Raw genomic sequence first — 21,588 nt, 5'->3', positions numbered from 1 at the left:
GACTCGATGGCACCTGACAACAACAACAACTACAGACAGCCCAGTGGGCTACAGTGGCTGCCTAGCTTTCCCACAGTTAGGCTCTGCTCCCAGCCAAGCACACGCCCCGCTCTCTACCATGGGCAAGGACCTCAAAGTCCCTGTTGTTAGGTGCTGTCTAGTTGGTTCCGACTCAGCAATCCCATCTGTGCACAACCCAACGAAACACTGCCCAGTCTTGCTCCATCTGCTCAGTTGTTGTGACACTTAAGCCCATTACTGCTATCTCTGTGCCAATCCATCTCGTTGGGGGTCATCGTCTTTTTCACTGACCCTCCACTTTACCAAGCATGATGTCCTTCTTCAGGAATTGGTTCCTCCTGACGACATGTCTAAAGTACATGAGGATTCCGGCTGTACTTCTGCTAGATGGATTGGGTGGCTCTTTTGGCAGGCCATGGTATAATCAGTACTCTTTCAGTACGTCATCTCGTCTCTGGTCTTATTTACCCCTGGTTCTGCTTTTACGTGTGTGTGAGATGATTGAAGGTACCCTGGTTGGGTTAGGCGCGCCTCATCCTCAAGGGGATGTCATCGGTCTTGAACGTGTTACATAGATTTTTGCAGCAGATTTGCCCAGTGCAAATGTTTTGATTTCTGCTTCCATGGGTGTTGACTGGATCGGAGTATGAAATGAAATCCTTGACAACGTCAAGCTTTCTTCATACTGGCTTGTAACCATAGGGAAGGCTGTTACCTCTGGTCTTCATCAGTAAGTGTTTCAAGTCATTTTTACTTTTAGTAAGCAAGGTTGTGCCCTACCTACTGCAGGTTTTTCCCGAGTCTTCCTCACGTCCTGATCTGTGTTACCAGGTTATATGCTGCAGCTGCAGTGAGCGCATGCCCTGTAGCACGTGTGGAAAGAGACTGGGGAGGGGGGAGTAAGAGTGTAAGCCCCCTGCCAATGTGGGCTGTGCGAGGCAGTGTCTCCCCGAAGGTGTGCGTTAGTAGGGATGGACCCTGTGGGGTGCAGTGATACCACGTCCACGTGGCTGACCATCCACAATGAAACAGGAAGCTGTGCCGTTGGACGTCACACAGATGCCCTTTTCTACATAGCCAGTTCCCCAGCAGTCCGCTCATCTGACGCCCTCTGATCCTGCCGGGCAGGCTCTGCATTGGGAGCCCCATCAAGACTCTGTTCATTTGGGCAGAGGGTGAATGGGAGGATGCGGAGAGGTGGTGGTGCTGTCCTGATTACCACCCCCCATTGGTGTGGCTGCTTCCTGGTCTTGGGCACCTACTGTCCCTGAGCTGGAAGCCCATGAGTGTCCCAGCACAGCCACCTGGAATCCCTGGGCCGGAAGGAGGAAGTAGAGGAGGAGGCCCTGTGGGGATTGGGGTGTGTTGTGAGTCTGTCTCCTCATTCACTCTGGGGATTTGGGGTCTTGTGAATCATTAGGAGAAATAAAAGGAGAGCTACTTTCCTTTAAAACACACACGCACACACACACACAGACACACACACACAGACACACACACACACCCCTAAACCTTATGTGACCATGGATGTATGCGGCTGAACGTTGTTGGAATAGACCCTGTCCTTAGCACTGAGCTTGCTTCGTTACACTTCTCTCCCATCTGTCCAGCCCCATCAATCTTTTAAGTGTTTGAAGCATCTCAAATAATTTGTCTACAGCATGGAAACTGTTATCTAGAACTCATTGCTTTATGTTGTTTTTCATGCAAGATTAAATGTACACATGACACACTGTACCAGGTGAAATGTACATATGACACACCGCACCAGGTGAAATGTACACATGACACATCACACCAGGTGAAATGTACATACGACACACCGCACCAGGTGAAATGTACATGTGACACACCACACCAGGTGAAATGTACACATGACACACCGTACCAGGTGAAATGTACATACGACACACCGCACCAGGTGAAATGTACATGTGACACACCGCACCAGGTGAAATGTACACATGACACACCACACCAGGTGAAGTGTACATACAAGACACTGCACCAGGTGAAATGTACATGTGACACACTGCACCAGGTGAAATGTACACATGACACACCACACTAGGTGAAGTGTACATACAAGACACCGCACCAGGTGAAATGTACATGTGACGCACCGCACCAGGTGAGATGTATATGTGATGCAACACACCAGGCTTCAGGGCACTGTTATTCCTGACATGTCTCCACACTTGTCTGCACTGCTGAACCACTGATGTCCCGTTGTCACCTCACAGGGTCTTGACACTGCTCACAAGCAGAGAGTGGCTGAGGTGCTCAATGACCCTGAGAGCTCGGAGAAGAGGCGTAGCCGGGAGAGCCTCCACTCGGACGTGGTCAAGTACGAGAGCGGGCCTGACGGCGGCGAGGAAGTGAGTATGAGCGTAGAGTGGAATGGGGTAAGTACAGTCCACAGTTGGTGTGGGGCAGTGGGGCTGGCTCACTGGGCCTGGGGAAGGCTTTCACGGTAGAACGAAATGTGTTGCTGGTTCCGTGGTAACATCTTCATTGTAGGAGCCCAGGAAAGCAGGCTGGCTTACTTGAGCACTTAGATGCTGATTGAGTGTCCTGGTTATTTAAAGCAGAATCCCAAGCTGGTTCCATTTGGACCTGAGGATTAATGTGTCCCATAACTAACCTCTTCGTGACTCACCCATTTTCATTGCTAACCTTGGGACTCCTTATTTTACTGAGCAGACAGCTGCTGCCAGCCCCTTAGAATTCACTAAAGCGCCTTTAAGAGGGAGATGATGTTTAAAATAGAATTTTTTTTTTAATGGTTTAAGTGCAAAAGTGCTGGGCTGGCGGCTATTCTTTTAAGTTCCACATGTTCCCCACGAGGGTGGTCTGGTGCCATCACTCTCCTGTTATTGCCATAGCAGATCCCCCCACCTCCCCACTCTGCCCATAAGGCTCAAAACCCCTAGCGTGTATCTGGTGGTTACAGAGCATTTGACCCGTGAAGAACTGGTCTGGTCCCTCTGGAACTGGCCTTGATCCGAGACGGTAGGACAGAGGCAGGCTTAGCTGGATGCAGGTGCGCTGCTTGCAGCTTAGACGTGGCCGGAGCCGAGTTTGCTTCATTGAAACAGTGCAGTAGTCTGCGCTTTCTTAGCAATCAACTGATGTCACTATTGGAATCTATTTATTTTTGAGGATTTTCTATACCTGTACCAATTTGGTGTAAGAGCTAGCATTCGAAATAAATAATTTTGTATTAAAAAAAAAAAACCCTTAACAGCCGTAGTTTTCTGGAGCAAGTTCTGTTGACTGAGCTGGCAGCTTTCTTGGCTGTGCCAAGACAACCAATCAGCATCTGTCCCGACCGTCAGCCCTGTTGGGCAGCAATCCAACGTGAAATACCATGTAGTTCTTCTGTGGCTCCTTGCTGTTAACTGTGCACTGTACTCCCCCTGGGGGGTGGTGGACCTGCATGCCAGGGTCCCTTCTCTCTAGCCGTTGGAGGCAGGCTGCGGATGGGGGCTCCTCAGGGAAGTTCTGGATGGGCTTCTTGAGACAGTATTTCTAGGTCAGTGTTTCTGTGAAACATGATCATCCCACTGTGGACCACCCCAAGTTCTACTGCTGTCTTAGAGTACAAGTCAGGGGTTAAGGAGACCCCCAAGTTGGTGTGTGGATATCCAACTTTGTGGGGACAGTGTGTCGACGGGTGTGTCTCTGTTTCCCGTTCCCTTTGGACATACTGCTGGAGCGTATTCATGACTTGATTACCTTCATGACTTGATCATACGTGAGTGTTACTCTAGAACCTTCATTGCTCCAGGGTACTCAGTGCTCGATTACTCTCAGTTTTCTAGGGTCCTCATGCTCTAGCATGTCCAGTGTACCACACTCAGCCTCCACTACTCTTGTTCACTTGGGGCCACTCAGGCCTCGATTACGCTCATACTTTAGCACCCTCGTTACTGTAGGACCTCCCACTCCAGGACGTTCCTCACTAGTCAAGGACACGCAGTATTGATGGTGCTCCTACGCTGTGTTCTCGTATCCTGTTTAGAAGGACTTTCCTTAGGAATTGATGTGCAGTGTGTGAGCCTGATCTGAGACACTGAGTCACTCGACAGCTTTGATCGAATCCAGCCCACGTTTGCCAACATAGAGACTGTCAGTCTTACATTCCTTAGCCCAGTGCTCTCTGAGGGACCTTTTCTTCATGTGGAGTCTAGCCCACCGCAGGTATAAGGGGACCTGCCTGAGAGCTCCAAGGAGGTGCTGCTGAATTGGGATACCCTAAGAAGGACGTTGAAAGCTGTATGTACACAAGGTGGCTTTTAGCTCTCCTTTGGAGAGGCTCGGCTGGCTAGCTCCCTGTCCTGTGTGATGTGTCCTGCCAGCCTCAGACCCCAGCGCCCTCAGCCAGCCCTTTAAAGCATGGCCCTTTGCAGTGGCTTTAAGTAACCACTGAAGCAGAGCAAGATACGTCTCTGCCCAGAGCCCTAAGGAAGGCTCGTGACCTTTTCCTTTGTTACTGGATTGATTCCACCAGGACTCCTGGTACACAGCATGCACCGCCCACGCTCATTCAGAGTCTGTCACTCAGTGACAGTGATGGCTCCCCTCAGCTCTTCCTCCCCCAGTGACATCACTCCCTCCCCTCAAGGTTCCTGTCTTGTCTTTGGAGTTTCTGTGGTCAGTATGATCCCATCTAGAGAGTGCTTAAGGAGCACGATGCTTGAGGCAGACAATTTTCCCAGGTAAACGAATGATTGCTTGGCTCTAAGATTTCGGTTACTGTTGTTGCTTTAAGTCGTAAAGATGACCTCAGAGTCATTTACCCTTCATGGATCCAGAGAGTTTGAGATTCTGTTTTGCATATTTTCCCTTTTGATCAGGATATTCAGTGGTGGTAGCCTGGCATTTCCTCCTATTTCTGACTTTCTCTCCACTTTGTTGCTCCAGGTGAACAGAGACCAGTTGTGTCTTGAATGGCGTTGAAGAGCTTTTAGGATCTTGTTCCTAAGTGCTTGAAATCAACATTCAGACAAGGGTGACAGATGGTGTGGGCAGACTAGGTGATAGTCCCTGGTCCTGGGGAGACTAGGAGCTCTTGTCAGCCTGAACTGAGCCCAGGTGAGGCTCTAGGAAGTACGTAGCGTCGCTAAGTGACACGTCCTCAGACTCCCTGTTGTTGTGCAGAGTCCGGATCTGTGGGCCCTGGTCCAGATGACTCGGAATCACTGATTTTTGTGGTCCTGCTTTTGAAACCTCACATGCCATGTGCAGAGCCGTCCTTTTCTGGAGAAAGTTGCTTCCTCAGCCTTTGTACACAGCTCCTTTTCAGACGGGTGTCTGGGTCCTCATGGGGCCTGTGAGGGAGACTGTCCAGCCAGTGGTGTTCACAGGGAATTGGGCTTTCAGGCACCCTCCTGTGTGCACACTGGGGCCCATCTGTCTCCCACTCCTGCCTCAGGGCCTTTCCCAGGGAGCCTCACCTGCTCAGCCTGCCCCCCACCCCCGTCTTAATGTTGGGTGGTGAGATATACTTATTTTAATTACAACTAGAACATATCAGAAACAAAAAATACTGACCAAATAGGCATCTCAGATCCGTAGATAATGCTCAGTGTTTTTCTTATCTGAGAGCTGACTTTGTTTCCAATCTGTTCTCGTACGAGACTCTGAACGCAGCATTTCCTGTGTCTGAGGAAGTTTGCGCTTCTCCAAACTCACCGAGCCGGCCCCAGTAGAAGCAGCAGCTTGTGGGTCAGGTTCCTTTTTTGTTGCTGAGCGTTTCATTAACTCAGTTCCTGGTACCATTCTGTTCAGAATCCACTTCTCCCACGTCAGTGTGAGTGTGAGGGCTGAGGGACACGTGCAGCCCCAAGCTACGTGTTGAGCTATTAACTGAAAGGTTGCTGGCCGGAGTTCCCCGGCTTCTTTCTGGGAGAAGGCTGAGGCAGTCCACCTTGGTAATGATTTGCAGCCTTGGGAACCTCTGGGGCAATTCTTGTTCCTACAAGGACGCATTGAGTTGCATTTGAGGCCCATGCTAAAGAGAAATAGGTTGAAGTTTGGGCTGGGGGCCCTGAACCCATGCCTCCAGGGCCACGTCGGGGCTTAGGAAGAGCGGTCATATGGATGCAGCCCATCTCTGACCAGGACCGTTGCCCCTGCCCCTCTGCCACTCACAGGGTCTTGTCCTGAAATGCCGCACTTACTTCTGTTTTCTTACTCCCCCACATCTCAGGGAGTTGGTAACAAGTCTTGTTTTTCCATTTAAAGATGAGAAACGTGAAGCTCGGGCTGGTTAAATGACCTGCGTCCCGTGGTGAGTCAGACCTGGTGGGCGCAGGGCCGCTGCCTCCGGAAATCCGTTTCCTGAATTCATACCACGTCCACTCCCCTGCCCCCTGCATGCTCCAAGTGTGCCGTAGACTTCAGTCAGTCTTTCTGAAACGTGTAAGGTGTTAGTGCTGTTAGTGGCTGAAACCATGCCTGCTTGGCTGAAGCAGGCTTCTGAAGGGTGCTCTACTGTGGGGGGCCCAGCTTCGGTCCCCATGGAAGGGTCCACTGCAGACACTCCTAAGCGGTCAGCAGTAAGTATGGCGGAGTGCAGCGTTTATTGAACTTCACTGGCTGTTAGCAGGAGGCGAGTTTAGATGAGAGGAGATTTAGCAGAAGGTCCAGTTTCACACTCAGCTGACAAGCAGTGAAGGGGACCCTAAACACTCAAGCAACGAAAGACGCTGCTGAGGCCTTCTGACCTAGAAATACTGTGAGCGGGGCGTGGTGGGGTGTGGGCATCTTCTCGGGATGGGCTCACGGGACTCTCTTCATTTCTGTCTGACAGGCCTAGCCACCTTGTGGCCCCTCGCTGTCCCCTGCATGACGGCGCAGCGCCTGCAGCCTCTCCTTCCTCCCAGCACTGACTGCCCTGCTTAGCCACCTAGGACCTGTCAGAGCGCCACTCTGCCTCTGGCTGCCCCTCCGGCCCCACTGTCCTTGCCGGGTTCTTGTTTCTGTGTACTCGTAGCTTTGCCAGAAATGTACTTAGTTCTCTCCACTGTACTAATAAAAGCATTTACTGTGTAGCACCTGGCTCAGACATGATAACAAGGTCTCCATGAGGTGTCCATGCTGGCCGGCATGGTGGTGACTATGACGCCCCCTGTGGTCTGAGCCTGGCTGTCCCACGTAGGAACCCCCTGATGTAGCCTCTGCAATTAAGTCTTTGTGGGCAATTTTGCCAATTCTGCTTTTCTCTACTAATCTCTTCAGTGTTGAGTGATTTGTGTATTTGTGTCTTTCTAACTTCTAATAAACTTACTCCGACTGACCATGGTCTCTGTGTTTGTCTGCTTCCTAGAAGCCCTTCTCACTGCTCTCGTAGCTCGGCCAGCCTGCTCGCAGCAGCGGGTGTTCTGCTTACTCTATTGAGTGACCCAGTTGAGGGATAAAACTTCCTTGACTTGGGTTTTTTGCTTTTTGGTATCTGGAAACTGCTAAATATTTAATGTATCTGTGTCTGAATCAGTGAAATGGGAGGTCGGCCACTCTTCTGCCTTGCTGCTGACGAGGTGTTTGGGGCTTTTTACTGGTTTAGAATACACGTTTCCTAACTGTATTTGTAGTTACCATTTAACGAAGCCATTTTATCCCAGCTTGGGAGAAAGCAGTAATGGAGAGTGTTGCGTTTCTGAGATACTGTTAGGTGGCTTGGTGAACTGTATGTCAGAACCTCACACATTCATTAAATGTGGAATTGGTTTTGATAATTATTAGAAGCTGCCTTAAATGGCTTGAGACTTTTTCTGTATGTTGTCGATTTACTTTTCCTCTGGGGACATCACTACTCGTGTTTGAAGGAGCTGCTTTGTGGATACAGCGCTTCATGATCGCCAGTGCAGTGACTGGGTGGGGAGCTGGTGATGTCTGTCGGAACCACGCCTCCCCCGAGTCACCACTGGGTGGTGCAGGAGATAGCGGCCCGCCGCACTTTACACTTGTTCACGTCTCTTTCAGGACGGCACGGGATCTTTAAAGCGCAGTGGTTCCTTTAGCAAGCTCCGGGCTTCCATTAGGCGTAGCAGCGAGAAGCTGGTCAGGAAGCTGAAGGGAGGAGGCTCGCGGGAGAGTGAGCCCAAGAACCCCGGGTAACTATCTCTTCCAGCCCCACTGCTCTTCACCTACACCCTAGCCACCTGGCCGGAGTGTAGAATCAGCCATTTCCGGTCAGCCCTTTCACAGGACAGATTGAGAAACCATTGTGAGACTTCCTGTTCAGAGGCCCAAAGAGCTGAGAAATTACTGTGAAGGCCTTAGCAATGAAAAGTGGGAATTTAATATTAAAACATTGAACAGATTAAATCTGCCTGTTCTAGAGACACAGGAAAGTGTCCAGGTGTCACAGCAGGTAAGCGCTGAGCAGCTACCCTTGAAAGGTCAATGAATTGAACCAACAGCAGCTCCCGGGAGGAAGAACCGGTGATTGCTCCCAGAAAGGTCACAACTTGGGAAACTCTCTGGGGCAGTTTTCCTCAGTCCTACAGTGTCACATGAGTCGGAACCGACTCCAGGACACACAGCCACATGCACATTATTTTTTACATCAGCGTTAGTTTCAATCCTTTAAAATTCATTTTATTTTTAAGAATCAAATGTAGCTAAACTGAATTCAAAACAGGTGAAAAACACTTTAAATATGAGAAAGAGTGCTTATCAAGACTAAGGACTTTTTTTAGGATAGTTTTAAAACTTTAGATATGTCACATGATTAAAAAAAAAATAATGGGTCTTTGAGCAGTAAAGTGTAAGTTGTCAATGGAATTTGGTCCCTAAAATATCCTTTGTGTTCTCTAAGGCCGTCCTAGATGGGTCTCTGTCAGCACTGGTGGCAGATTGCTCTGGGGGCAGTTCTTATGGGATCACTGGGCTTGTCAGTTGTGTGTGACCCTAACTTTCTAAGAGGTATCTGCTTCTAAAGATGGATTTTCAGTAAAGGCTGTTTGGAAATGACTGCTCTGTATGTAGGTTCTGTAGGTCAGAATTCTAATCAGCTCCGAGCCTGTCCCTTAGGCTAACGCGGTGGAAACCTTAACGTCAAGGGCCCTGCTTGTGGGTTCAGTTACTATTTTGACTTAAATTTTTTTTTTTTTTTTTTTGGTAAAAGTTGATTCAGGTCCTGCCCTTGCACTGCCACCTTAACCCAATCCTGAGGTCTTAGAACTCCAGGGCCCCTGAGGGGTGGGTAGCAAAGGAGGGACCAAGTCTGCTTTTTAGCATGCTGGGCTGTCTTCTCAGTGTCCCCTGCTTCCCCTGCAAGCTCTCTGCTCCTGGGTAAGACAGCTCTTCAGGATTGAGGCCGCAGAGCCACGTGTGTTTGCTTAAGGGCACAACCCCACTTCTGGGTAGCTCCTGTAACGGTGATTTCCGTGCTCGGGCAATGTGGGTGCTGCGTGAGCCTGGCTTCTGGGAGTAGTGGGTTCAGTGAGCTGCCCTCCTGCTTTCACGGAATCCCAGGGACCCCCAAAGACAAATGATCTCTCGCCGGGGAAAGTGGGTTCTGAGGCATTTCTGAAGTAAAGTGCTTCATATTTATTGAACCGGAGTGAGGGTACTGCCGCCTCTCTGTACATGTTGAGACTTTCTCCTGGTGGCACTGTGAAGAGACCGAGCTCTGCAGCACTTCCAGCTGGCTTTGCCCCTGTGAAGCTGACGAGGGCAGAGCATACACCCACCCTGGCTGTATGGGGCCCGGGGTGTTCGGAAACTTCTCAAGTGTAAAGCAGCTGTGGCACCCAGTTGATAACGGGGGTCTTGCTTCCCACGTGAGGGGACTCGGGACCTGCCTGACTTTTTCACATTTCCCCTCCACATTGATTGTGATTTTAGATGAGCCATGCGTGAACATTTCCTGACTGAGTTACTAGTGAATATGCTTGGAGCTGGGGTCCATGTATCCCTCTCCCACCGTGGAGCACACACATTCCACGCCCAACAGCTGCTTTAGACGTTTCATCCTGAAAATGCATAAAATGGAATCATCTTTCCAAGAAAGATGAACTATTTTATCAGTAGGCCAGTGGACCCCAAACTTGAGCATGCACCAGAACACCCTGGAGAGTTGGTTCAGAGTCAGACCTTGGGTTTCAAGAGCTCTGACCTGGGATCCATGCGGCTGTAGTCAGCTTTTCAGTGAGGCCCCGGGCTGCTGAGCAAGACGAGCAGGCAGAGGGCCTGCTGCTCCGTGCGCACAGTGCCTACCATTTCTTGCACTTCTGAATGTCCATGAATGTCCCTGAGTGTGTAAATTTCTCAGAGAAGTTAACTGGCCAACCGAATAATAGTGTAATTAAATATAGTCATGGGCAGTACAAACTGTTAATGCGCCCGGCTGCTGATCAGAAGGTTAGCTGTTCAAGTCCACGCAGAGGCACTTCATAAGGCCTGGCAAGAATAAAGTAATGGTTTTGTGAGTCAGAATCAGCATGAAGCTGGTCGCTAGAAAGTGGCAGTCCAGTTCATCCTGCTGCCCAACATCTCTGCCATCGGTCATTCCCCCCTCTCCCCAGTGATTACTGTCTCTGTGCTGAAGTGCACAGACGATACTTAGGGGACCACGGAAAGGTCTACAAGGTGGATGATTCAGGAAGCTTCGCTAGGCTGTGAGCCTGTCCATGAACTAGGGGTGTGAGCAGACCGCCGGCGCCTACTCGTTTCTACTAAACTCCGACATGGCTGGGGTAGCCCAGCTCCTCCCAGGGCGATTTCACTGAGGCCAGGGCAGGCGGTCCACTCCCCACCCCACTCTGCATGGTGAGTCTTTGGGTGGCAGGGCCTGCTTCAGGCGTCCATCCAGTGTGGTCAGCTTTGAAATGCCTCGGCTTCATCCTTTCTGGATCAGATGAAATGGAGCGGAGAGTCCCTGGCTCTGAGCCTCTTGCTTGGCTGTTGGCTTAATGTTGGGTGTCCGATGCACACTCCCTGGGTGTTTTTCCTGCTTCCTTGGATGTGCCGGCAGGAGCAGTGTTGTGGTAACCTGGCTGGCTGGTGGTAAGACCAGTCCTCTGGCCTTCCTCTGCGGTGCTCATGTCTTGCCCGCTGGCACCGTGACGTCACCAGGAGGAGGAGCCCAGTCAGATGTGCAGGATGTCAAGAGGGGTTGTGGGTAGAGGGACTTACTTAGGTCTCTAACAGCAACTGGGCAGGATTTAGTGGGATGCTTTGGGAGTGAGTTTGATCTAGAGGGTAGGTGGGTGAAACCCTTGGCTTTTGGTGGTGGTTCTGCCCTTCGTTTGCACTGGAGTCCGCTGCTTACCAGGTGGTGGTGATCAGCTGTGGACGCGGGTCTATTGGTGCCGGCTCCTCACTGCTCCTCCCTCGACGCAGCGATTGTCCTGTGCGCTCTCTGTGCAGCTTTCTTTCCAACACTGAGGCTGGCCCACGCATAAACCCTAACAGCCACTCTTACTGCTTCCAAAGCTCTGGGGGCTTTTGCGGAGGTTTCAGTGGTGTCTGGGAGCAGTTGTAGTCCCTTCAGGAGCATCCGTAGTTTACATACAGGGCAGGGCATAGGTAAAGCTGTAAGATCCTTCATTGAGTGTTTTCAGGGTGCTAAATGAGGGTTAAAGTTTTCTTTTTAAGGCCACGATGTCTGTGAAATATAGGCACTGGCTTCAGCATTTGTTTTACTAACAATAGATTGTTTCTCCTACTTCACTGCAAAGACATGGGCCCTGGAGTATATGTTTGTATCTGACCTTAGCAATGAGTTGAGATGCCACAAGAGTTGACCAGCACCCCAGCCAAGTGCTCAGCACCCCGGCAGTCCAGGCTTCAGAGTAAAGAGATAGCAGTCCACAAAGGGAACTCTGAGACAAACGAGGCTGGGGGCTCCTGGGGGGTGGGTGTCCCCCACGTATAATGGCCCCCAGGGCCTCGGAGGGGCTGCTTGCTTGTTCCAGCACCTGGCTGATATGGTTCTGACCGTTTGTCCTTGCATGTCCACTGCCGCGGTTGCAGCCTGAAGCGGGCCAGCTCTCTGAACATTCTTAACGTGGGTGGCAAGGCAGCCGAAGACCACTTCCAAGTAAGAGCCCCCCCTGCAGTCACCTCCTTCACTAAGGGCCGGCCGCTTCCTCTAAGCAGAGCAATGGCGGCCAGTTGTCCTGTCATGAGAATGGTCCGCATTAGATCTTGTTGTGCCCGTTGTGAGCACACGGTCTCAGTTTCCCAGTTAATGACCATTAGAAACATCCTGATAGGGTCCACTCAGAGCTGCTCTGTCCTGCTGCTGCTCGGTGCTTTCACACTGTCCCTAAGTTGACTAACGTTGTCATTTTGACACTAAAATCTTAAGCAAGCACTTTGTCCACGTCGCACACAAACGTTGCGTTTTATCTGTTTCACCTTCAAATTTAAAACCATTAGTCTCCATCAGAAACGGTCTTTTTGCTTTTTTTTCTTTGGTGCGTTCTGCCCATCACTGCGTCATTTACCCCAGCAGCCAATGCTCAGCCGTAGGGACCTTCCCTGATGTGTAGTTACAGGGCCACACCATGTGAGCCCCCACTTTAACCTGGGCTCAAACCCAGCTGGTGAAACATGTCCCCGTTGCTGAGGACCTAGAGGTGGGGCTCCCTCGCTGGGGATGGCCAGGAAGCCGCTCTGCCTCTGGAAGGGTTGTAGCTGGCGTGTCCTCTTGTTGGGGTGCCCCTGCCCTGCTGTTACTGCTTACGGCCCCGCGAAACTTGCTGCTTGAGGTTCTGAGTCAAGTGTAATTTCTCGTTTGTTTTTTTCATGCAGGAACGAAATAATTGTCTGGCAGACTCGCGAGCTCTGAGTGCCAGCCACACTGACCTGGCCCGCTGAGGGTCCGGCCAGAGCTAGATAGACTCCCCGAGACTAAAGAAGCGCCGAGACCCCAGCCCTGCCCCCTCGCCCTGCAGAGGAGCTGCTAGCCTAGCCTCCCCCCACCACGGAGTGTCTACTTTGCTAGACATTGATGTCCACCTCTGTGGACACTGGTGCCTGTCAGCCCCTCTGCTGCCCCGGAGCTTGAGAGGCAGCGGGGCGTGGGGTCAGGCAGGGGCACGGCGGTCAGTCTGCACGCTCGGATTTGCCCGCTGCTCACAGATGCACTTACTTTCTGCCATGGCCCCATATCGGCTTTTAATGTTAACGTTATAATGGGCTGTAAACGAAGAATCTGGACTCTTACACCACAAACTTTTGAATGAAAAATACGTAATGACCGGTGGCAGTCATGGTGCCACTGTGCTGGACACTTGGGCGCTGGCCCTGCTGGATGCCCCCACACATCCTGTTCTAAGCTGGATATGCCCGCACATTGGAGCAGGTTTCTCTCTTCTGGGGCTCTGGCTTGTTAAGTTTGTAGAGATTGTGTTCGTCTCTTCAGAACTTACTTCTTTGTAGTGTTAAGTACACAGGTCTTCTGCTGGTAAACATAGCATCTCCAGGTCACCACCATAGAGCGGCTGGAGAGCTAGAACTCAGCGGATTTGAAGGAAGATGCTCCCCTCGCTGCTCCCCTGGGGGCCAGTGCTGGCCGGGGTGCCTTCAGGCAGGGCAGGTCTCTCAAGGCTATGGAGTTCCGTTAGTTGAGTGGGGATCTCCCGCCTTAGCTGGGTGTGTCTGTGGACGGGTGTTTGCCCTAAGAGCCAGCATGGCAGGAGGAGTGGGCGGGGCTGCTGCTGTCAGAGACGTTTACACAAGTCACGGACTTGTAAGAAGACAATATAGTGGCTTGCCCCTGGCCTGTCAACACTGACACCATGGAGCTGTCCTTCCGTGCCCCCTCCCCAGGCACCCAGTGAAGAAGCTGACATGGTGGGTTTGACCACTGTCCCTGAGTGACAGTCCTCACTGAATAGGGTATCTGCAAAGGGTGATTCTGGGATCCCAGGTCCTGGCTTCTGAATGTGCATCCATGTAGAAGTGGTAACAACGTGATGGTGGGTGGGCTGGACCAGTGCCAGGTTCTGTGTTAAGTCACACTGACAGTGGACAGCTGCAGATGGACGAGTAAGTCCAGGTGAGGGTGTCAGGAGAGCCATGCTGAGGGTGCAGGGCCTTGGGTCTGGAGCAGTGCAGGGTGGGGTGAGTGTCTTGCCAGGTCCATCTTGCAGGTTTACAGTATCGGGAGAACTGAGGTCTGGAATTTAAAATTCCCTGCCTGTGTTTGCTCAGAACACTGCTAGGACTGATAGGTTGTTAGGAATTTGCTTTATAGTAAAGTGTCAGTGTTACAAAGACCGTAGAAGGGGCTGGCTTCTAAACCGGAATCTCTTGTCATAATTTGGTAGAATTGCTTCGGCGGACACATTACACTCACACAGCTACTTCGGGTGTGCCGTTTGCGGTAATGGTGGAGCAGTGAGCAGGCCTTGCAGGCCTTAAATCGGTTCTCAGTGTGACCTGTCCTTGTGGCAGATGCATCAGAGGGTGCTGTGGGCCCCTGGTTGAGTGAGGACATCCTCTGCTGTCCCTGACTCTTTGGAGGGTCACCTGCAGGCGGCCAGTGCATTGCTGGTCCCTGGCCTAGGGGCATTCACAGGAGGTCTGTATTCTACAGAATTCTGTCTGGGAACAGGGTTTTATTTTCTGAACTGTGGTATGACTCACTTCAAAGTACTTGCTTGTTTATGTTTATTTAAAAAATAAAGTGGTTCTTTCCCATTGTGGGAAGGCCATTTGGTGAAACCCAGCCCCAGCAAATCTCTTCCCATCTTGACATTGGCCCTAGAAAGACACGATGGCCCCTATCGCGGCTCCCCCTCCCCCCAGCAGCCAGGCCTCCGAGTCTCCTCACAAGGCTAGGGGCGGAGCTAGGTGCCCAGCGGCTCTGCGTCCATCTGGAGATGGGGCCACGGTTCATGTGGTGACAGGGAGGGCACTGTGATGGCAGCTTTTAGAGTGTTTATATGTTGAGCCATGTTCTGTCCGGCAGCTTGTCACACGCAGACCCTCTGCTCCTCCGTTCTCCACCCCCTACACTTGGGGGGCCGATGACAGGAAGATTGTTGGTGGTGGCCCACAGTCGGGAGAGGCTGGGTGACCACAGGGCTGCTCTGGGCTAGTGATGGAGACATGAAGCCCCTGGGAGTGGGGGTCCCAGAGGCCCTGCACTGTCCACCCCGGCCCTCAGACATGGATCACCTTCCTGTGGGAGGCTGTGCTGGTCCTGACCGGTCAGCATCAGACTCTCAGTCTCGTGTAGAGATGCATGTCTCCCAGGAACCGCACGACTCAGTCCCTGGTGTCCCTCGCACGCCTTCCATGCTGATGGTAAAGGAGCACGAGGCAGGGGGCAGGTGGGGTGCGGAGACCACCCGCAGGGTGCGTGCTGGGGGGCCCGGGGGTGTCTCCTGGAGGCCGTTGCGCTCAGCCGTCAGCCTCACCAGGAGCTGGTTGGACCAGGCCATCCCCAGGGCTGGGGAGATGCGCTCATCCGAGAAGCTGAGCCACAAAGCAGGCTGCCGTCACTCAAGAGCCCCCTCTCCATCCCGCACACCCCACATCCCCAGCGGCTCTACTCACCCCTGCGGCCCGGCAGGCCCCCGCTCTCCCACTGCTTCTGTGACCTGGGGGTTGAGCCGGGTGCTAAGCTGCTGAGGCCCCAGTCAAGGACACACCACCCAGCCGAGCCAGGACCCCGGACTTAGGGGCGGGCACCTGGTTGATGCAGAGCACGGGGCTCCAAAAGGTACAGCTCAGGTGACGCAGCGCGGCCCCCAGCGTCTGCAGGTGGCTAGCCCTGGTGGCTGAAGCCTGGCCGTCGAACTCGCAGCGGAATGGGGCGGCCACTGAGTCCAGCACCACCAGGCGGACCAGGCCACGTGCCAACAGAACAGGCAGTCGCCGGCCCACACACTCCAGCAGGGTGTCCTGAGGGTGAGGGGTCAGGTGAGGCTACGGCCTCCAATGCCTGAGCTATGGAAACCGTGTCCCCCTTAAATAGGACTCACTGGGATTTCAGCCTCCCTGTGGGGGACACGGGACCACCACACCCTTTGTGAGCTTCACCTACTCCCTGGGGGCACATGCTGGCCTGACCCTCCCACGGTGTCCCCATGGCCTCTGGTTACTGCAACCCTGGGTCATCCTGCTGTCTCCTGAGTCCATGTGAGGGTGGACACGTGCCCTCTGACTCTCTTCAGGGCCCAGGGGAGGGGAGGAGAGGGGAGGGGAGAGGTCAGTCCTCGTTGGCAGGTGTTGACCGTGGTCCATTCTCTGTCCTCCAGGGCGTCACTAGGGGACCTGCTTTCGGTGGAAAACGACAGCAGCAGCAGTGGCCTGGAAGACGCCGGCTATAATGTGAGCAGGTCCCTCACTGGGGGGCGGGCACCCAACAGAGCAGGGACGCTAGCCCGATGCACCTTGACCGTCCACTAGAGTGTGGGAGGCCAGGCAAGTGGTGACTACCTGCACCAGGTGGGGCCTGGAGCTCAGTCCTGGGGAGCAGTGGACGCCCCAGACTCAGTACCATATTAACAACTGAGCCACACCAGGACTGGCCTGATGCAGACACGGGCCGGTGACCCCACCTGGCCCAACCCACTGCTCCAAGTCCCCTGCCTGGGCCGGAAGCTGGTGGGGGCGCTGTGTGCACAATATAAAGTCTACCACGCCGCCGACCTGACCGCTTGTCCTTCCTTTCAGTAATGTCCTCTGGCCCAGGATGATGCTGTGTGCATGGCCAGGAACCAGGCCTGTGACAGCCGAGGGCCATGGCCACCACTGCGGCTGGGAGGCTAAGAGATAGGGTCCCAGAGCTGGTCATCACACTGTCGGACACCACGGACCAGCCATCCCCGTCCCCCTAGACTCGGTGTGAGACAGGCGTGGTGTCAGGGTCTCGGGGGCCTGTGCTTCACAATCTCTCCCCACAATGTGTGTGTGTGATACTGTATTTTACTGTACATTTAAAAATTAAACGTTTATATGCCTTGCCTCACATGAGATTCCCTGACAATTCTCTGGTGTAGGGGTGCTATGCTGGGGACACTGCCCTGGCTTGTTCTTAATTCTGAATGTTCTGGGTTTTATTCATTAAATAACTGTCTTAATCTGTAAGTCTGACCCGCACATGCCCCTGCCCCATCCATCCACAGGGAAACCAGCTGTCTCCCGAGGTGGTCCAGTAGGGTCCAGTCACTGCAGACAAAGGTGGTCAGTGACTGGGGCCCAGTCAGGAGGCCCCTGGGGGGTCTCCATGCCTGAGACAGCTGAGCACTCAGGGTCTCTGCATCTCCTTCATGGCAGGGGTGGGATGACAAGACATAGGAGATGGGAGGAACTTATGCGGCCCTGGCCCTTCAGGGGGGCCCGTCTGAGGCTGGAGCAGCATGTCAGAGGCCCTGGGGCTCAGGAGATCCTGTCGTCCCCCCCTAGGGGTGGGCTGCCTGGGAATTCGAAACCAGTGAAGGACTCACCACGTCGGCCACATGCTCCACAAAGATGTGGTCCCCAAATGGAATGGTGCTTAGCAGTGCCTCTGGGATGTCGGGCCACAGCTGGGCCTTGTGTGCCACAAGCTGCTGCAGGCGCTTGTGTGGGAAGGTGTCCTCCGTGCAGACGTAGACGGCCCCTTGGGGGACAGATGCTCAGACTCCTGTGATGGCTTCCTTCTCCCCCACCTTGCACTTTGTTTGCTCTGGGTAAAGGGGGGCCTAGGCAATAGAGGACTCGCCCTGAATGGTGGCAAACTCCAGGAGCAGCCGAATCCTGGGCTTTGTAAAGAGACTTCAGATAGAGCATGAGAGGCCCCGCTGACAGCCTACAGGAAGCACCAGTGCCCCCTAAAACAGCCGCAAGCTTCCCTCCCTGCTCCCCTAAACGAGATCAGCGCCCCATTTCTGGCTCTGTGGACCAAAGCTTGCAGGTGAGCACACATGTTCAAATGTACAGGTCTGTAATGCGTGCAGGCATGTGTGCAGACACATAGGTACATGTGTGTGGACATGTGTTTGAATGGGTACATGCCCCCCCACACGTAATTATGTGTGTGCAGATGCACTGGTCTGTGTTCACATACATGTCCACATATATGTAGGTACACGTATGCAGATGCATAGGTACATGCATGTCCCTGAATGCATACAGGTCCACATCTAGATGTAGGTGGTGGTGGTGGTTAAATGCTGTCGAGTTGCTTCTGACTCATTAACAACCCTGTATAGGGTTTCCTATAGGGTTTCCAAGGAGCAGCTGGGGAGCTTGAAATGCTGACTTTGTGGTTCAAACTGACTTTGCAGTCCAGTGTATTAACCCACAGTGCCACACCAAGACTCCATATATGTAGGTACACGTGTGTGCATATGTCTAGGTGTGTGTCAAGGTGTATTTGTGCTCAAATGTGTATAGTCCGTATATCCATGTAGGTACGTATGTGTAGGTGCATGTCATGTGTATAGTGATTGCGTGTGTGGAGATGCTGTGAGGGCAAACCTGCACAGGTGCCTGAGTGTGCATGTGACTACTACACATGTTACTGTGTGGGGCAAACCCACACACCCACTCAAGTGGCCTTTGCCCTGTCTGATCTGGCTGGTCAGGGGAGGCCAGCATCCTTACATCACTGCCCAGCTTCCCAGAGCCCCACTTTGCCTGCTGGCCCCCACGTGTGGAAGAAGAGAGACGTGGCCTCGCAGTGCCAGCTGCTACCCTCCCCTTTGTGGGAATCCCCCTCCTCCCACGGAGGGCACTTACCTGACTCAAGGCCTCCATGCTGAGCCGGGAGCTGCACAGCCAGGCAGAGCTGCAAGGCCAACTGGGTCTTGCCAGAAGAACTGGGTCCGGCCAGCTCAGTGATGCCGTCCAGGGGCAGGCCCCCGTGTAGCAGGTGGTCCAGTACTGGGCAGCCCAGGCTCAAGTGCTGGTGCTGTCCAGGGAACCGCGCCTTCTGCTGGAATAGCTGCAGTGCTACAGGTGGACAGGTGAGCAGGGCAGGGCTCAAACACCAGACCTGTGTGCAGCTGCCCCGGGCACTGCTGGCCTGACCTACGGAGCAGGGCCCCGCCATCCATCCTGGGGGACCATGAGGCCCATGTGGTCAGCAGCCTGGGGCCAGGGCAGCAGGGACTCGGGAATGGCTTCAAGGTGTGTACATGCAACACACCCAGCTCTTGAGTAAGTAGCCATGACAGGCATCCTATTCTAGAAGGACCCCGTCTGGACACAATGAGGCTGTGAGGTCACTATCGGCTCCAGGGCCCTATGGATGGTGGGTACCTGATGTAGGGCACTTCCCCACCCCTTCCTTTCCTCCCCTGCAGGCCAAGGCTGCAGGCCGAGGCTGAAGGAAAAACAGTGCTGCCCGTGGCAGTGGTGCCTGGCGGATTGGACTTCCCAGTTCAGTGATGTGTGGGCCCTATGGGCCAACCCACACGACTGTGGAGAGAGGGTGCTAAGAGACAAGGCTGGCACTCCCAGGAACCCTGTGAAGGTCCTGGGTGGGGCCTGATGGAGAGCCCCTGCTCACCTGTGAGGACGTTGTTCCCTCGGAGGTGTCGGGAGGCCGCCTGCAGCGCACGCCAGGAGTCGGTGGCAGAGAGTCCGGTCAGCCGCCGCAGGTCTGCCCACGAGACACGAAGGAGCTCCCTCACTGAGCACAGCTTGGCTGAAAGCAGGAATAAGTGACCCAGGAGCCCACGCCCAGCCAGCCCCACAGCCACAAACACGGTGCTTTCTTGCATCTCTTAAATGTGACAAAAAGTTCTTGGAAAAACCCCAAACTAGAAGAAAGTAAAAAAAGGATGCTAGAAGTATGGCCAGTCAATCCAAAAGAAGGCAAAAAAGGGCAAAAACGCTCACACAACGTGGGAAAAGCTCCCATCCCCAAGCTGAACTCTAAAGAAAAGGCTCAAGCCTCAAGTTAAAATATTGAAGGATTCTGTGGGCCAAGTCCTAAATAATGCAGGACGCATCCCAACGAGATGAACTATTCAGCCTGCAGGATGTTTTTATAAGGTACAGTGATTTGTTCCCCTTTCGGTAACGATAAGATCATAATGATGTCTCATATAAAAAATATTGAATATATCAAAAGTAGGGAATAATATCCCCAAAATATTATAATATGGACTGTGTTTTTTTTCTGGGAAAAATAGTGTTAATCAAAGGTGCCTTACCATTAAAATAAATAAATAAATAAATAAAGGGTTAAAATCAAGTCATGTAAATAACCAAACATACATATACATATAGGACACCTGGTGTGGCGCCGTGGGCTAATGTGCCAGACTGCAAAGCCGTTTGAACTGCAAGGTTGGTGGTTCAAGCTCACCAGCTGCTCCTCGGAAACCCTATACAGGGTCACTCTGGGTTAGAATCGACTTGACAGCACTTAACAACAAGAACAATACACACACACACATGTATAGTCCTAGTGTGGCGCTGTGGGCTAATGCATTGGATTGCAAGAATGACATGTGTGCCATCGAGTTGGTTCTGACTCATAGTGACCCTGTATAGGACTTCCAAGGAGTGTCTGGTGAGCTTGAACCACTGACCTTGCAGTTCAAACCGATTTTGCAGTCCAGTGCATTACCTCGCCGTGCCACACCAGGACTACGTATGTAGACTACCTGAGTATTTAAATTCCTTTTCCATAAATAAAAACTCTGCTTTTCTTGGTGACGAGAAATGAACTAAAAACTTCCAGCACACACATGGGTCACCATGAGTTAGAACCAACTAGACAGGAACAGCATGTAGCATACATGATCAGATTTAGTACCCGTGCCATGTGACCTTACAGGATCTATAACCAGACAGGAGACAGAGGCGAAATATTTGCGATTGCTCATACATAGGCTATATCTGTTTAAAAACTAGTAATAAAACATAGTTTTTGTCCTTGGCAACATAGGTTTCTCATTTAGAACACTTTGCAAAAAATTTATGTCCCAGTTTTTGGCAGTTGAAGTGTCCACATATTAATGGCAAAAGTTATGAGTTGAGAAATTGTCTCAGAATTCCTAAATAACGTTTCCACCAGGGCTATAGTTGAAAAATGAATTTTTTGCTTGTGTATAGCTAAAAGACAAACTTTATTTGGGGAGTATGTGAAGCTATATAATTCTTGCTTAACATTTTAAAGTCCTCAAAATATGGAATTCCTGCCACATTCTTTCCATAACTGAAAGCTTCAGTCATCATTCAGATCAACAAAGTTACTGCTACTCTGGAGAAAGGTCTTCTGCTCACAGCGTGAGGAAATAGCCTTTAGATAAATTACCACCAATTCTGTATTGAATGGAAATGGATATAAATAAAACTCAATTATGTCATTTAACTTACAAAACAAAATTCAAAGGGCTGTTTGAGAAGACAAAGTCTGGTATTATAATGAAACGTGTTAAGACCTGGAGTTAGAAAACCAAAAGGGAAGAACACGCTTAGCATTTCTCAAGCTGAAAGAACTAAAGAAAGAATTCAGAATTCGACTTGAATCCTGGGCAAAATATTGAGTGATGCAGAAAGCATCAAAATAAGAGGGTGGAATGCACAGAGTCATTGTACCAAAAAGAAATGATCGATGTTAACCAGTTCAACAGTCAATGGCACTGAAGGAGGTCC

The 21,588-nt window shown here is 52.0% G+C and overlaps 1 protein-coding gene across 5 annotated transcripts in view; it reads left to right on the top strand.

Moving 5' to 3' along the window:
• The window catches only part of KLC1 (kinesin light chain 1), a 36,619-nt gene extending 20,297 nt beyond the window's left edge, over positions 1 to 16,322 (top strand). Inside the window, exons 12-15 of one of the 5 annotated variants that reach the window (XM_006839497.1) lie at positions 2,265 to 2,399; positions 8,011 to 8,141; positions 12,010 to 12,076; positions 16,251 to 16,322. In XM_006839497.1, the coding sequence (XP_006839560.1) occupies positions 2,265 to 2,399; positions 8,011 to 8,141; positions 12,010 to 12,076; positions 16,251 to 16,322 (405 nt within the window). Of the gene's footprint in view, positions 1 to 2,264; positions 2,427 to 6,270; positions 6,345 to 8,010; positions 8,142 to 12,009; positions 12,077 to 16,250 lie in introns of those variants that run through there. The other 4 variants (XM_006839498.1, XM_006839499.1, XM_006839500.1 and 1 more) reach the window with 4 other exon arrangements.
• The last annotated feature ends 5,266 nt before the right edge of the window (positions 16,323 to 21,588 follow it).

The sequence above is a fragment of the Chrysochloris asiatica genome, unplaced genomic scaffold (assembly GCF_000296735.1).
Source record: "Chrysochloris asiatica unplaced genomic scaffold, ChrAsi1.0 scaffold00025, whole genome shotgun sequence".
In the NCBI taxonomy this organism is placed as follows: domain Eukaryota; kingdom Metazoa; phylum Chordata; class Mammalia; order Afrosoricida; family Chrysochloridae; genus Chrysochloris; species Chrysochloris asiatica.
This window is presented reverse-complemented; position numbering and strand designations above follow the sequence as displayed.